Source organism: Heptranchias perlo, chromosome 43, assembly GCF_035084215.1.
Source record: "Heptranchias perlo isolate sHepPer1 chromosome 43, sHepPer1.hap1, whole genome shotgun sequence".
Lineage (NCBI taxonomy): Eukaryota > Metazoa > Chordata > Chondrichthyes > Hexanchiformes > Hexanchidae > Heptranchias > Heptranchias perlo.
This window is the reverse complement of record NC_090367.1, coordinates 8156074-8172797: the sequence shown is the minus strand read 5'-3', so window position 1 is coordinate 8172797 and position 16724 is coordinate 8156074. Positions and strand designations below refer to the sequence as shown.

The window sequence follows — 16724 nt, the reverse complement described above, 5'->3', positions numbered from 1 at the left end:
TCCCCCTCCCTCTGTCTCTCACACCCCTACCCTCCCCCCTCCCTCTGTCTCTCACCCCCTACCCTCCCCCTCCCTCTGTCTCTCACCCCCTACCCTCCCCCTCCCTCTCTCTCGACCCCCTACCCTCCCCCTCCCTCTCTCTCACCCCCTACCCTCCCCCCTCCCTCTGTCTCTCACCCCCCTACCCTCCCCCCTCCCTCTGTCTCTCACTCCCTACCCTCCCCCTCCCTCTGTCTCACACCCCCTGCCCTCCCTCCCTCTGTCTCACACCCCCTGCCCTCCCTCTCTGTCTCACACCCCCCTGCCCTCCCTCTCTGTCTCACACCCCCTGCCCCTCCCTCTCTGTCTCACACCCCCTGCCCTCCCTCTCTGTCTCACACCCCCTGCCCTCCCTCTCTGTCTCACACCCCCTGCCCTCCCTCTCTGTCTCACACCCCCTGCCCTCCCTCTCTGTCTCACACCCCCCTGCCCTCCCTCTCTGTCTCACACCCCCTGCCCTCCCTCTCTGTCTCACACCCCCTGCCCTCCCTCTCTGTCTCACACCCCCTGCCCTCCCTCTCTGTCTCACACCCCCTGCCCTCCCTCTCTGTCTCACACCCCCCTGCCCTCCCTCTCTGTCTCACACCCCCTGCCCCTCTCCTCTCTGTCTCTCTTTCACACCCCTCCGCCCTCCCTCCCTCCCTCTCTCTCTCTCTCACACACCTCCCCCGCCCTCCCCCTCGAACGCGTGACCTGTTGTATGTGGAATCACACTCACTGACCTGCCCTATATTGAACTGTCAGTTTTCATAATGCTTCTGGGCACCGCACACTGGAAATGATCGATTGGCCTTGGAAGGAGTGCAGCGCGGATTCACCAGAATGTGACCAGGGCCCCAAGGATTTGATTACTTGGAGAGATTACATAAACTAGGTTTGTCTTCCCTGGAATGCAGAAGGTTAAGGGGTGATTTGATTGATGTTTTTAGGATTTTGAAAGGAATCGATAGGGGTCGATCGAGAGAAACTTTTTCCACTGGTGAAGGAGTCGAGGACTAGGGGACATAACCTTAAAATCAGAGCCTGGCCATTCAGGAGAGAAGTTAGGAAACTTCACGCAAAGGGTGGTCAAAGTGAGGAACTCTCTCCCACAAAAAGCAGTAGATGCTAGCTCAATTAATCATTTTAAATCGGAGACCGATAGATTTTTGCTAGCCAGGTGTATTGAGGGATATGCAGTCAAGGCGGGTGGATGGAGTCAGGATACAGATCGGCCATGATCTCACTGAATGGCTCGAGGGGCTGAATGGCCTCCTCCTCAATGTGACAGTCCCGATAGCCTGAACGGGAAAAAGTTTAATATTCGCCACCTCCAAACACAAACTTGTTTGAAGGTTTTACTTTTAGCTCTCGACGGGGGGGTGGCGGGGGCTGGGCGGGCGCGCGGGGCGGAAGGGGGTGGGGGACTGAGGTTTCAGGGCTTCCAATCCGGCGTACAGTGACACTTCCAGAGTTGGCCGTCGTGCTCGGTGAGCGACCTTTGACCCCGCTAAGTTGGCCGAGCGGTGACATCTTGTGGCTTCTCTCCCCTGTTCAGATTACGTCTGTGTGCTGGATGTGGATCTGTTGGAGCTGGTGATCACCACCTGGAAAGGAAACTCGGGGGGAAAGCTGGTGAGTTATCCCACCCTCACAAGGGCACGCAGTACATGCTTCGATAAATATCTCCCCCCGCCCCCCCCCCCCTCGCCCCGACGGCCCTCCTCCCTCCCCCCCCCTCGCCCCGACGGCCTCCTCCCTCCCCCCCCCCCCTCGCCCCGACGGCCTCCTCCCCTCCCCCCCCCCCCTCGCCCCGACGGCCTCCTCCCTCCCCCCCCCCCCTCGCCCCCGACGGCCTCCTCCCTCCCCCCCCCCCCTCGCCCCGACGGCCTCCTCCCTCCCCCCCCCCCCTCGCCCCGACGGCCTCCTCCCTCCCCCCCCCCCCCTCGCCCCGACGGCCTCCTCCCTCCCCCCCCCCCTCGCCCCGACGGCCTCCTCCCTCCCCCCCCCCCTCGCCCCGACGGCCTCCTCCCTCCCCCCCCCCTCGCCCCGACGGCCTCCTCCCTCCCCCCCCCTCGCCCCGACGGCCTCCTCCCTCCCCCCCCCCCTCGCCCCGACGGCCTCCTCCCTCCCCCCCCCCCCACCCCTCGCCCCGACGGCCTCCTCCCTCCCCCCCCCCCCCCCCCCTCGCCCCGACGGCCTCCTCCCTCCCCCCCCCCCCCCCCCTCGCCCCGACGGCCTCCTCCCTCCCCCCCCCCCCTCGCCCCGACGGCCTCCTCCCTCCCCCCCCCCCCCTCGCCCCGACGGCCTCCCCCCTCGCCCCGACGGCCTCCCCCTCGCCCCGACGGCCTCCCCCCTCGCCCCGACGGCCTCCCCCCTCGCCCCGACGGCCTCCCCCCTCGCCCCGACGGCCTCCCCCTCGCCCCGACGGCCTCCCCTCGCCCCGACGGCCTCCCCCTCGCCCCGACGGCCTCCTCCCCCCCCCCCTCGCCCCGACGGCCTCCTCCCCCCCTCACCCCTCGCCCCGACGGCCTCCTCCCCCCCCCCCCCCCTCGCCCCGACGGCCTCCTCCCCCCCCCCCCCCCCTCGCCCCCGACGGCCTCCTCCCCCCCCCCCCCCCCCCTCGCCCCGACGGCCTCCTCCCCTCCCCCCCCCTCGCCCCGACGGCCTCTCCCCCCCCCCCCCCCCCTCTCGCCCCTCGCCCCGACGGCCTCTCCCCCCCCCCCCCCCTCTCGCCCCTCGCCCCGACGGCCTCCCCCCCCTCCCTCGCCCCGACGGCCTCCCCCCCCCCCCTCGCCCCGACGGCCTCCCCCTCCCCTCTCATTCCCCCGCCCCCCCCTCCCCTGTGTTTTACCTCCCCTTCACCACGGACGTGTGCTGTGGTTCGAAGTGTAGGGTGCTCCTGTGCCACACCATCCTGCCCTTCTCTCCCCTCGAGTCCGTCTCCTGCGAGCAATCTCCCGTTGGGACAGAGGTCCACCAGCACCGACAGCCCACTCTCCGCCTCCACCCGCTCCTCCGCAGGCTCTTCCACCACGAGGGCATCGCGGCTGATCAAGGTCCTGATCGCGCCGCCTTGTGGTGGGAGTGGTGCTGATATCCCCCCCCCTTCTGAAAGCTCAGCCGAGGCTCTGTAGACCGGGAAGCTCTTCTGGTCTGTCTGTCTCAGTACCACAGTGGGCAGCGCCGTCACACATTGAGACATAAGGGGGGCGGGGGCGGGAGAAACCAGTCCTGTGTTGTTTGAGGGGTGGGTAGTAACTTTACTCGACTAATCCCAGCCGCAGAGCCCACTGGAGCCGCTGGTACTCGGTGTCAACCAGAAACGGAACTTGAATGGTTCAGGTTTCCTACCGTCTGGGTCAAAGGAGCGTAAACAGGAGGGGATCGAACGTTCGAGCTGCTGGGTGAGGGGGGGGGTGGAGAGAAGGCAGCCAGGGAGGGCGAAACGCTGGGACCTGCGACGTAGGAGGCTCTTACGCCCGACGTTTTGTCTTTCCTCCAGACGCAGCCGCTGTTCGAGCTGCGCTGCTCCAATAACGTGGTGCACGTCCACACCTGCGCCGACTCCTGCGCCACGCTGGTGAACCTGATGCAGTACGTGGTAAACAGCGGTGACCTCCACCCTCCGCCGAAACAGGACAGCCCGACCGAGATCGCCGGCCAGAAGCTGCAGGTACTGATTTCTCCCCCCCCCACCCCCGCCCCATCTGTGTATTAATCTATCGTTATTTCCACCCAGGATTCTTCCTCAGGTGTCAGCCGTGGCTCAGTGGGTCATTCTCTCGCTCGCTTCGCTCTCGCGTGCTCGCTCTCTCTCCCCGGAGTCAGAAGGTCGTGGGTTCGAGCCCCACTCCCGAGACTTGAGCCCCATAATCCAGGACGACACTCCCAGTGCCGGTACTGAGGGGAGTGCTGCACTGTCGGAGGCGCCGTCTTTCGGATGAGACGTTTAAACCGAGGCCCCGTCTGCCCCTCTCAGGTGGATGTAAAAGATCCCACGGCCGCTATTGGAAGAAGAGCAGCGGGGAGTTCTCCCCGGTGTCCTGGGGCCAATATTTATCCCTCAACCAACATTACGAAAAACAGATTATCTGGTCATTATCTCATTGCTGTTTCTGGGATCTTGCTGTGCGCAAATTGACTGCTGCGTTTCCTACATTACAACAGTGACTACACTTCAAAAATACTTCATTGGTTGTAAAGCGCTTTGGGACGTCCTGAGGCCGTGAATAAATGCAAGTCTTTCTTTAGGCTCAATCCTCCCCTACGCGTCTTCTCCTGTCTCCTCATCGACCCTGGCTGCACCTTGATAGAATCTTCTAGCGCAGAAGGCGGCCATTTGGCCCATCGTGCCTGTGCCGGCTCTTTGAAAGAGCTATCCAATTAGTCCCACTCCCCCCCTGTTCTTTCCCCGGAGCTGTACAAATTTTTCCCCTTCAAGTATTTCTCCAATTCCCCTTTTGAAAGTTATTATTGAATCTGCTTCCACCGCCCTTTCAGGCAGCGCATTTCCAGATCATCACAACTCGCTGCGTGAAGAAATGTCTCCTCATCTCCCCCCCTCTGGTTCTTTTGCCGATCACCTTAAATCTGTGTTCTCTGGTCACCGACCCTCCTGCCACTGGAAACGGTTTCTCCCGATCTCCTCTATCAAAACCCTTCATGATTTTGAACACCTCGATTAAATCTCCCCTTAACCTTCTCTGCTCTAAGGAGAACAATCCCAGCTTCTCCAGTCTCTCCACATAACTGAAGTCCCTCATCCCTAATACCATTCTGGTAAATCTCCTCATTCCCCAGTACTTTCCTGAGACTGGCAGCTGGAGCTTTTGCAGTCGTACCCGCCCTGATCCAGTAGGCACGTTACCACGGATTCACCACTTACCAAGTGGGCGCCCCTCGGGTGTCAGCTGAATACTCCACAGCCTGGTCCAGGGTTACCCAGTGCGTTATTGGCCACGCATGGCGAATTGGGAATCCAGATGTGGCGAATTGCATTTCTGATGAGTAGGAGGAGGGTACCGAGACGGGGGGGGGGAATTGAGACGGGAACTCGGGGGCCCCAGACTAACCTGGAGCCTAAAACTCTGCCAGGGCTCTACTCACCCTTTGAGACAGTCCATAACCACGACTGACCGTACTAACTCGGCTTTAGACCGTGGCCATACGGTGTGTCTGAAGATATCCCGAGGAAGCAGCATGTGAGGGTGTCCGGCAACAGAGGCACTGCAATTCATATAGAACGCACAACGCAGAAACAGGCCATTCGGCCCAACTGGTCCATGCCGGTGTTTATGCTCCACACGAGCCTCCTCCCTCCCTACATCATCTCACCCTGTCAGCGTATCAATTTACTCCATTTGATCGCCTGGTGTGTTTGCACTGAACCGTAGGCACTTAACGGAGGGGGCGCGGCTGTAATCCGGCTCTGCCGCCTGCCGTGGGGGCGAGCCCGCCCACATCCCGACCGGGACCGCGTCCCGGCTGCTGATCCCGGAGCAGCAGGTGTTTAAAGGGCTGCGTGCGGACTTTGTCTTAAGTGGGCCTCACAACTTGTCTGTTACATTTGCACCATGTCCCGGGTTCATTTCTCCCCCCACTCCATGTTTTTCCTAAAGGCCGTGAGTCTTACTGGGGGGGGGGGGGTACAGTTCTTGACAGTAAGCATCATAAGATAACCTGTTTTTGGTGATGTTGGTTGAGGGATAAATATTGGTCCCAGGACAGTGGCTGTGGGATTTTACATCCACCTGAGAGGGGCAGACGGGGCCTCGGTTTAACAACCTTCTGATTCAGAGGCGAGGGCGACACCACTGAGCCAGTGGTAGGCTGGTGAGATTGGTAGGATATTTGACTACGTGGGCATCACCCGCCAAGCCTAACCCTGCCCTGTGTTCAGTTCTGGGCACCGCACATCAGGAAGGATATGTTGGCCTTGGAGGGGGTGCAGTGCAGAGTCACCAGAATGATACCGGGGCTTTTTTTTTCTTTTTTTTAATTCGTTTACGGGATGTGGGCGTCGCTGGCAAGGCCGGCATTTATTGCCCATCCCTAATTGCCCTTGAGAAGGTGGTGGTGAGCCGCCTTCTTGAACCGCTGCAGTCCGTTAAATTACGAGGACAGGTTGCAAAGACTCGGCTTGTATTCCCTTGAATGTAGAAGATTAAGGGGTGATCTAATCGAGGTGTTTAAGATGATTAAAGGATGTGGTCGGGTAGATAGAGAGAAACTATTTCCTCTGGTGGGGGGAGTCCAGAACAAGGGGGCGTAACCTTCAAATTAGAGCCAGGCCGTTCAGGGGTGATGTCAGGAAGCGTTTCTTCACACAAAGGGGAGTGGAAATCTGGAACTCTCTCCCCCAAAAAGCTGTCGAGGCCGGGGGTCAATTGAAAATTTCAAAACTGAGATTGATCGATTTTTGTTGGGTGAGGGGATTAAGGGTTACAGAACCAAGGCGGGTAGATGGAGTTAAGATACAGATCAGCCGTGATCCAATTGAATGGCGGAACAGGCTCGAGGGGCTGAATGGCCTCCTCCGATGTCCCTATGCCCTCACCCTTCCTCAATTCGCATACATTCCAGCAGAATAATGTGGGAGTTGCCCACGCGGTGCCGATGAGGGAGCTAAACTCTGCCCTTTTCATGGTGTGATTGGCTGTAACTGCCCTTTGCCGTGACAGTCTCATCAAATTGCTGAGTCCTCTTCTGCAATGTGAAGCCATGCAGCGAAACAAGGGAATCATTATCGGCAGTCCTGACATGCAGGAAAAGCCCCTGTCCCCTCGCCCTCCTCCACAATAATATATTAAAAAATTAATATTCTAAAAACGCTGCCTTTTATCATGTCAGCCGGGGGTAGCACTCTCTCCTCGGAGTCAGAAGGTCGTGGGTTCGAGCCCCCGCTCCAGCGACTTGAGCCCCATAACCCAGGCGGACTCTCCCAGTGCAGCACTGCGCTGTCGGGGGGTGTGCCGTCTTTCGGATGAGACGTTAAACCGAGGACCCCGTCTGCCCCTCTCAGGCGGACGTAAAAGATCCCACGGCCACTATTGGAAGAAGAGCAGGGGGGAGTTCTCCCCGGTGTCCGGGGGGCCAATATTTATCAGTCAACCAACATCACTTAAAAAAAAAAACAGATGACCTGGTCATTTATGACATTGCCTTTTGTGGGATCTTGCTGTGCGCAAATTTGGCTGCCGCGTTTCCTCCGAGTGGGGATTTGAACCCGCGACCTTCTGACTCGGAGGCGAAATTGCTACCGACTGTGGCTGATTTGCTTTGCATGTTTGTTTTCTTTTGAACTGGGTTGCAAATCTTGCACGATCATCTCGCCGTGACTCTGGGCGGCTGTGAAGTGCTAGGATGTGGGCAGAAGCCGAATGACGAGCTCGCAGAGGGGACACTTCGAGCAGCCCTCGGCAGCTTATTTGCAACGACAACAAAAAAAAAACCCTTGCATGGTCGTGCTTTGCAGATTTGTATTTTGAAGCCGAGGAACCCGGAGTGCAGGAAGACCCACGGTTTAAAAAGGAGTAAATTGTGCTTTGAAGGGCTTTGTTGGAGCACATAGAGAGAAACTGTTTCCTCTGGGGGCGGGGGGCAGTAACCAGAGGACACAGATTTAAGATAATTTGCCAAAAGAATCAGAGGGGAGATGAGAATTTTTTTTACGCAGCGAGTTGATCTGGAATGCGCTGCCTGAAAGGGCGGTGGAAGCAGATTCAATAATAACTTTCAAAAGGGAATTGGAGAAATACTTGAAAAGGAAAAATTTGTAGGGCTCATGGGGAAAGAGCAGGGGTGGGTGTGGGGCTAATCGGAGAGCTCTTTCAAAGAGCCGGCACCGGGCACGATGGGCCGAATGGCCGCCTCCTGTGCTGTGTGATTGTAAAAGAGACGCCTGTAGATTGTAGGAGCTGGGGAAGAGCGAGCGAGGGAGGTGAGGAGTCACGTAGCTGAGGTTCTGGGGCACAGAGCGAGTTAGAGTAAGAGTCTTGACCCTTTCCGGCTGGGCCTGACTGGATGAGGAGCAGGAACCTGGGCTGATTCCTCCCCCCCCCCCCCCCCCCCCCCACTCTAATGCAGGGGCACTGAGGCACATTGCAGCACCTTAACTTTCCCTCCTTTCCCCGCAACCCTCCTGAAGGCTCTGACTCCTCCCGGGCCGCTGGCGACCCTCCCGTACTTCGCCAGCGCGTGCTATTCGACTGTGTGGGGCACCACAGCCCAGCCCATTCCAGACCTCGCCCGACAACCACACACATGCCCCGACTGCGATCGGCCAACGCAGCATAGAACCTTCCGTGTTCCCGGCCTGCGAGGCGGGTGTCTCACCAGGCGGTGCCATTACCTACTGATACACCCAGGGAGATCGACGAACCTCTACTGATGTTAATTCAGCCATTTTGAGTTATGGGAGTCAGTAACTCTCCCCTCCCACCACCCCCCCCCCCCCCACTTCCCACCCCTCTTCCCCACACAGTCTGAGGCACTCGCTGATTGTGAATAAAATATTTTTATTTTAAAATTGCCCAGGAATAAATATCAGTGGTGGTTTAATTATTTTGCAATATTTTTTTCTTAACAACAGCAACTTTCGTTTATATAGCGCCTTGAACTAAGTAGAACGTCCCAGGAGTGTAAATCAAACAAAATTTGATACCAAATTACGTAAGGAGATATTAAGACAGGTGACCAAAAGCTTGGTCAAAGAGGTAGGTTTTAAGGAGCGTCTTAAAGGAGGAGAGAGAGGCGGAGAGGTTTAGGGAGGGAATTCCAGAGCTTAGGGCCCAGGCAGCTGAAGGCACGGCCGCCAATGGTGGAGCGATTAAAATCGGGGATGTGCAAGAGGCCAGAATTGGAGGAGCGCAGAGATCTTGGAGGGTTGTCGGGGCTGGAGGAGGTTATAGAGATAGGGAGGGGGTGAGGGCCATGGAGGGATTTGAAAACAAGGATGTGAGTTTTAAAATTGAGGCGTTCCTGGACCGGGAGCCAATGTAGGTCAGCGAGCGCAGGGGGTGATGGGTGAACGTGACTTGGTGCGAGTTAGGATACGGGGCAGCAGGGTTTTTTTTCTCAAGAGAAAGGAAGCCACGATGGTGAGACTGCAGTCCTGTCTGGAGTGTTGATGCTGATCGAGTATGGACTGCGGGGTTTATCTGCTCACAGCCCGTTCTCTACTCCCCGCACGTCACCACTGGGAGCCCGGGCGGGAGGTCGCGACCCTCCCACAGCGCCTGGGGCCTCGCACCCATTTGCTTCAGGATCTTCAGACCGTTTTTAAACTAACTCTTTCCTCTTTTGGCGCCGCACCAGCTGCCGGAGACGGCGACCTCTCTCCCACCTCGCCTCCCAGCGGAGACGGCCGAGATAAACCAGGGTGATCTGACGGACGCTCTCATCGACACCGACCGGAACCGCAGGGACTCGTGCGATGGGTCAGGTAAATTCAGGAGGGCTGAAAACAGGACAGCCTGTGGGTGGGTGTAGATCTGTGTGTGTCTGTAGATCTGTGTGTGGATGTGGGTGTGTGTCTGTGGTTGTGTGGATGTGTGTCTGTCTGTGTGGATGTGTGCGTCTGTCTGTGTGGATGTGTGCGTCTGTCTGTGTGGATGTGTGCGTCTGTCTGTGTGCGTGCGTCTGTCTGTGTGCGTGCGTCTGTCTGTGTGCGTGCGTCTGTCTGTGTGCGTGCGTCTGTCTGTGTGCGTGCGTCTGTCTGTGTGCGTGCGTCTGTCTGTGTGCGCTGTGTAGATGTGTCTATGTTCCTTTGCAACTTTCTGCTTCTATCTACGCTATTTACTGTGCCACCTAACTCAGTGTCGGCAGCAAACTTGGATATATGGCTCCCTCTTCCTTCATCCATGTCTTTTATAAATATAGTGAAAAGCTGAGGCCCCAGTACAGATCCCTGGGGGACACCACTAGTCACATCCTGCCAAATGGCGTACATTCCCATTATCCCTACTCTCGGTCTCCGACCTCCTAATCAATTCCCCACCCATGTCAGTCGGTTGCCTCCAATTCCATGCACTCTCATTTTTGTTAAGTCTTTTGTGTGGAACTTTGTTGAATGCCTTCTGGAAGTCCATATAAATAACATCCCTGATCCACCATGTTAGCGACTGCCTCAAAAACTTCAACTCGGTTTGTTAGACGTAGCTAACCCGTTACAAACACACGCTGGCTCGCTCTGACCAGCTCATATTGTCCCAAGTGCTCAGTCACCCCGAGAAGGGTGGATTGTATGGAGCACTAAACGGCCGTGTCTTTCCGGAACTTTCCATTCTTGCGTTCAGATCCAGCGTTGGCGGTGTGTTTCTCGCCGTTCCTCTGCTAACTCTTGGCGTCGTGTCCACAGGTGGGCTGCCCGTGCTCCGCCAGGACTCTCCCGTGTCCGTCTACCTCTTCCCGGGCGAGAACAACCAGGAGAAGGCCCCGCCTCGGCCCCCCTCGGCCCTCGACAGGCTGGAGGTGTACCCCTCCGAGGGCAGCGAGGCAGAGAGTGACTCCACCGACAACGACGATTTCTGCATACTGGACGCGCCGGGCATGGGAATTCCGGTGAGCCTGCCTGAAATACGAGGGACAGCCCACTCAGCACAGACTGAGGATAAAAACGGGACCCTTCAGTACAACTGAAGACAGAGGTCTTTAACATTATGAAGGGGTTCGATAGGGTAGACGGAGAGAGAGAGAGATTTCCATTTTTTGGGGGGAGACCAGAACTAGGGGCCATAAATATAAGATAGTCACTAATAAATCCAATAGGGAATTCAGGAGAAACTTCTTTACCCAGAGAGTGGTGAGAATGTGGAACTCGCTCCCACAAGGAGCAGTTGAGGCGAATAGAATAGATACATTTAAGGGGAAGCTGGATAAACACATGAGGGAGAAAGGAATAGAAGGATATGCTGATAGGGTGAGATGAAATAGGGAGGGAGGAGGCTCGTGTGGAGCATAAACACCAGCATGGACTCGATGTAACTCGTATGTATTGGGAGGGGGGCTATTGAGATATATTCATTTAATCACCAACTTTCAGTATCAAAATTCACAGGGGTTGGGAGCCGCAGGAAACAGACCCCTGAGATTCCAATATTGGAAGCCCAATTACTTTGGTTAAATGGCTAGAAGATTAAAGACCTGCATTTATATAGCGCCTTTCACAACCTCAGGACGTCCCAGAGTGCTTTACAGCCAATGAAGTACTTTTGAAGTGTAGTCACTGTTGTGATGTAGGAAACGCGGCAGAGCGTGGATTTTGGATGAGGCCGGGCACAGACTCAACTGTGACATAACCCAGGGATCAGCCATAGCTCGGTGGGATGCTCCCCCCCCCCCCCCGCCCCCCCCCCCCCCACCGAATCAGAAGGTCGTGGGTTCGAGCTCCACTCCAGAGACTTGAGCTCATAATCCAGGCCGACACTCCCAGTGCCGGTACTGAGGGAGTGCTGCACTGTCGGAGGCGCCGTCTCTCGGATGAGACATTAAACCGAGGCCCCGTCTGCCCCTCTCAGGTGGACGTAAAAGATCCCACGGCCACTATTGGAAGAAGAGCAGGGGGGAGTTCTCCCCAGTGTCCTGGGCCAATATTTATGCCTCAACCAACATCTAAATACAGATTATCGGGCCATTCTCGCATTGCTGTTTGTGGGATCTTGCTGTGCGCAAATTGGCTGCTACGTTACACCAGCGACTACACTTCAAAGAAAAATACTTAATTGGCTGTAAAGCGCTTTGGGACGTCCTGAGGTAGTGAAAGGCGCCGTATAAATTGGGGTCCGTCTTCCTTTCAGTGGAAGTGCAGTGGCCGACGTTACCCTGGGCAATGTGCGCACAGCAAGATCCCACAAACGGCCAGAAGAGTCAGGCGCCGGCGAGGAGCAAGGGAAGGACGAGCGGCAGTTTGCTGACAATTAAAATGGCGCTGAGAGAGAGAGACGGGTAAACAAAAGGCCAGAGATGATGGGGAGGGATCGATAATAAACTTTTTCTAACGCGAGAGGGGTTGGTCAAGTGTCCTGAGCTCTGGGGGTGGGAATTGGATGCTGCTATACTGCTGTTCGGCAACATTTTTATTCTCCGGCTCCGTTTGCGCGTGTTACTGAGAGAGATGTCTTTTTTTTTTCCCCCCCAAGCCCAAAGACGGCGAGCCTGTTGTCTCCAAGCTGACGGCGGAGTGTATCTCGATCAAGGACAGCCACTTCTCCAGGCCCATCGGGAGCACGGATCTGCTGAAGGCACCGGCCAGGTTTCCCGTCCCCGACACCCGCATCATGCTGCGGGAGATCTCCGTTGTCTGGCACCTGTACGGAGGGAAGGACTTCGGCCCGGTCCGGCCGTCCTCCATGCACGCTCACTCTCCGAGGTAGGTCACGACCCAGGGCTGGGTGCGCGAGTCCAGTCCGGCGCGAGTTCGGTCTCCGGAGCCAGACGCTTCTTTGCTTTCGTTGCACTGATTTCCCCGTCTCTCAACCCCCCCCCCCCCCCCTCCCCAAGGGCAGCGACTCTCGCTGGGGGTACGGTTCCACATGTCCCAGTACAGCACAGAAACAGGCCGTTCGGCCCAAATGGTGTTTATGCTCCGCACGAGCCTCCTATCAGCATCTCACCCTATCAGCATATCCTTCTATTCCTTTCTCCCTCAAGTGTTTATCGAGCTTCCCCTTAAATGCATCTATGTTATTCGCCTCAACTACTCCTTGTGGGAGCGAGTTCCACATTCTCACCACTCTCTGGGTTTTCTTTTTAATTCATTCGTGGGACGTGGGCGTCACTGGCAAGGCCGGCATTTATTGCCCATCCCTAATTGCGCTTGAGAAGGTAAAGAGGTTTCTCCTGAATTCCCTATTGGATTTATTAGCAACTGTCTTTTATATTTATGGCCCCCTAGTTCTGGTCTCTCCCGCAAGTGGAAACATCTTCTCTACGTCTACCCTATCGAACCCCTTCATAATCTTAAAGACCTCTATCAGGTCACCCCTCGGCCTTCTCTTTTCTAGAGAAAAGAGCCTCAGACTGTTTCCTCTTTCCTGATAGTTATAACCTCTCAGTTCTGGCACCATCCTTGTAAATCTTTTTTGCACCTTCTCCATATCCTTTTTGTAATATGGAGACCAGAGCCTCATTCAAAGCGGTCACTCTTCACGTGTGAGCTGAGACGGGCAGCGTCAGGAGGCGGGGGGTGGGGTGTGTTGGAGCCGGTGGGGGGGGGCTTGGGGGTGGGGAGGGAAACGGCAGAGCTTATAGCCGTGCCCATCCCCACTTGCACATCCCAGCAGGGGTGAGTCGCTCTCCCTCTCTCCATGGTCAAGGGTTGACGGCAGAGGTTTCCTGCTCCGTATGGCTCATCACCACACGCCATCCCAGCCCCCCTTCCTAGTCAACCCCGATACTGGGTGGGGTAGGGGGAGGTCACTGTGTGTGTGAGCTGTCCCTTTAACCAGCGTGAGGTATTGCCTTTGTGAGTGAGATTGCCCATTCAGTGCTACTTTATGGCACTGTGAGCTTGCATTCACTGGATTGAGACCGTTCTTTATATTGAGCAAGGCCTGGCCTTTTATTGCCCCGTCCCTAGAGAAGGTGATGGTGAGCCTTCTTGAACTGCTACAGGTTTGATACAACTGATTGGCTTGCTCGGCCTCGTCAGAGGGTGGTTATGAGTCATCCACGTTGGTGTGGGGACTGGAGTCACGTACAGGCCCAGACCAGGGACGGACGGCAGGTTTCCTTCCCTAAAAGACATTAATTAACCAGTCGGATTTTTAAAGACAACCCGACAGCTTCATGATCTCTCACAGAGACTGGATTTTTATTTCCAGATTTATTTTTAAAACTGAATTCAAATTCTCGAACTGCCCTGGTGGGATTTGAACTTGCGTTCTCCGGATTATTAACCCGTGTCTCTGGGTCACTAGTCCAGTCACGTAATCACTACCCTACCGCACCCAGGCTCGTGGCCCTTCAGCCTGGGTCGGAGTCCCGATGCCAGCTTGTGTCTGTCGACTGTCCATTCCTATATACTCGGGGTTGAGCATGTAACTCTTCCCTTGTATTATTCTTATATAGAAACATAAACTTAGGAGTTAGAGGAGGCCATTCAGCCCCTCGAGCCTGTTCTGCCGTTCAATTTGATCATGGCTGATCTGAATCTCGAATCCATTTACCCTGCTCTTGACTCATTTTTTGTTGGGTACGGGCATTGAGGGTTATGGAACCAAGGTGAGTCAATGGAGTTAAGATACAGATCAGCCATGATCTCACTGAATGGCCATGATGTGGTGATGGACTGGGGTGGACAAATGTAAGGAATCTTACAACACCAGGCTATAGTCCAGCAGTTTTATTTGAAAATCACAAGCTTTCGGAGCTTACCTCCTTCGTCAGGTGAGTGAGTGAAGGGTTCTAAAATCGCATAGCATATATTAGGCTGGGAGACGGTCACTGCAATCAAAGGTGTCGTTGGTGTTCAGACAGGTTAGCCACGGAAAACATTACATCCCAGTATACCACCGATCTTCGGGTAAGCGTTCTCCAAGGCGGCCTTCGAGACACACGACAACGCAAAATCGTCGAGCAGAAATTGTTAGCCAGGTTCTGCACCCATGAGGACGGCCTCAACCGGGATCTTGGGTTCATGTCACGCTACACGTAACCCCATCAGCGGGAAAAAAGTTACCTGTTTTTAATATAACTGGACATTCTCTCTCTCTCTCTCTCTCTCTCTCTCTCTCTCGGGTCTCTCTCTCTTTGTCTGTGTAATCTGACCCATTGTGTATTCAGTATACTGGGATGTACTGTTTTCCGTGGCTCACCTGTCTGAACACCAACGACACCTTTGATTGCTGTGACCGTCTCCCAGCCTAATATATGCAATGCGATCTTAGAACCCTTCACTCACTCACCTGACGAAGGAGGTAAGCTCCGAAAGCTTGTGATTTTCAAATAAAACTCTTGGACTATAACCTGGTGTTGTAAGATTCATTGAATGGCGGAACAGGCCTGAGGGGCTGAATGGCCTCCTCCTGTTGCCATGTTCCTATCCCTTGATACCCTCACCCAACAAAAATCTATCGATCTCAGTCTTAAAAGTTTCAATTGACCTCCAGCAGCCACAGACTTTTGGGGGAGCAAGTTCCAGATTTCGAGATACACGCGGGGTTGAGGGCTGTGTAACTAATCCCTTGTAATAGTCTCATATAGGAACATAAACATGGGAGCCGGCGAAGGCCATTCAGCCCCTTGTAATATTAACGAGTGTAACCTTTGTGGGTTCTTGTCTCCCGCTGCAGGATGAGGCCGGTCTCGGTCAGCGCGAGGAGCTCCCCGTCTCGCTCCTCCTTCCCCAACCGGCCGCAGAACACGTGGAGGACGCAGGGCGGCTGCGGCAGGAACCACGAGATCCTCATGGAGATACAGCTGACCAAGGTAGGGCCAGAACCGCTCCGGGGAACAGCCCAGCCCAAACCAGTGCTGATCGGGGACGAGACCTGCCTCCGCCTGCACCCGCTACGTACGACCACCCCCTCCGTTGCCGAGGGTATGGGTTCTGCCCTCTGTTACCAAGTGGCCATTCTTCGTGCATGCGCCTTGACAAGCAGCGGGAAATTCAACTGTGGGGGGCATCACAAACACACCAGACATACACGCGCACGCACGTAACAGCAGGGTTCACTAGATAGTGTTTTATCAGTGCCAGCCCTGGCACATTTTCCCTCCCCTCCTCGTCCTCACAACGTAGAGGCATCGAAACCAATAGTATAACTCCCAAATGATGAGTTTAGCCGAGATTAGGGCTCGGACGCCGGCCCCCTCTGGTCTGTTCGCGTCAGCTGCGGCTCAGTGGCTCTCTCTCTCTCCTCTCCCTCTCTCTCTCTCCTCTCTCTCTCTCTCTGAGTCAGGTCGTGGGTTCGAGCCCCACGATCCAGGCCGACACTCCCAGTGCCAGTACCGAGGGAGCGCTGCACTGTCGGAGGTGCCGACTTTTGGATGAGACGTTAAACCGAGGCCCCGTCTGCCCCTCTCAGGTGGACATAAAAGATCCCACGGCCACTATTGGAAGAAGAGCTCTCCCCGGTGCCCTGGGGCCAATATTTATCCCTCAACCAACATCACTAAAAAACAGACGATCTGGTCATTGCTGTTTGCGGGATCTTGCTGTGCACAAATTGGCTGCTGTGTTTCCTACATCACAACAGTGACTACACTTCAGAAAGTATTTTATTGGCTGTAAAGCGCGATGGCACTTCCTGAGGCTGTGAAAGGCGCTATATAAATGCAAGTTCGTTTGTTCGTTCTTTTGCTGGCTGTCAAAACCAGCTGAGCCCTGGGAGGGCGGGGTAAAGGTGGACCCTCCATGACTCATGCACAGTAGTGTCTCATGCGAAGGACTTAAGTCTCTTCCTGTTTCACGCCTACCCCCTGTGATAACCTGGTTTAAAAGCCACAACACTGGGTGGGTCTTCCTGTGAAACTGGAACTTCTGTCGAGTTGTGGTGGCACTGTCCTTCAAACAAGTTGAAGAGTCCAGGTTCGTAACAACAACCTGCATTTATATAGCGCCTTTAACGTAGTAAACATCCCGAGGCGCTTCACAGGAGCGATTATCAAACAAAATCTGACACCGAGCCACATAAGGAGATATTAGGACAGGTGACCAAAAGCTTGGTCAAAGAGGTAGGTTTTAAGAAGCGTCTTAAAGGAGG

At 55.6% G+C, this 16724-nt stretch overlaps 1 protein-coding gene across 1 annotated transcript in view; it reads left to right on the top strand.

Annotated features, from left to right (window-relative positions):
- LOC137306365 (autophagy-related protein 2 homolog A-like) overlaps window positions 1-16724 on the top strand; it is a 78031-nt gene that overhangs the window by 45743 nt on the left and 15564 nt on the right. Inside the window, 6 exon segments of the mRNA XM_067975519.1 lie at window positions 1577-1653; window positions 3524-3694; window positions 9337-9463; window positions 10379-10581; window positions 12159-12388; window positions 15312-15447. Coding sequence (XP_067831620.1) covers window positions 1577-1653; window positions 3524-3694; window positions 9337-9463; window positions 10379-10581; window positions 12159-12388; window positions 15312-15447 — 944 coding nt within the window.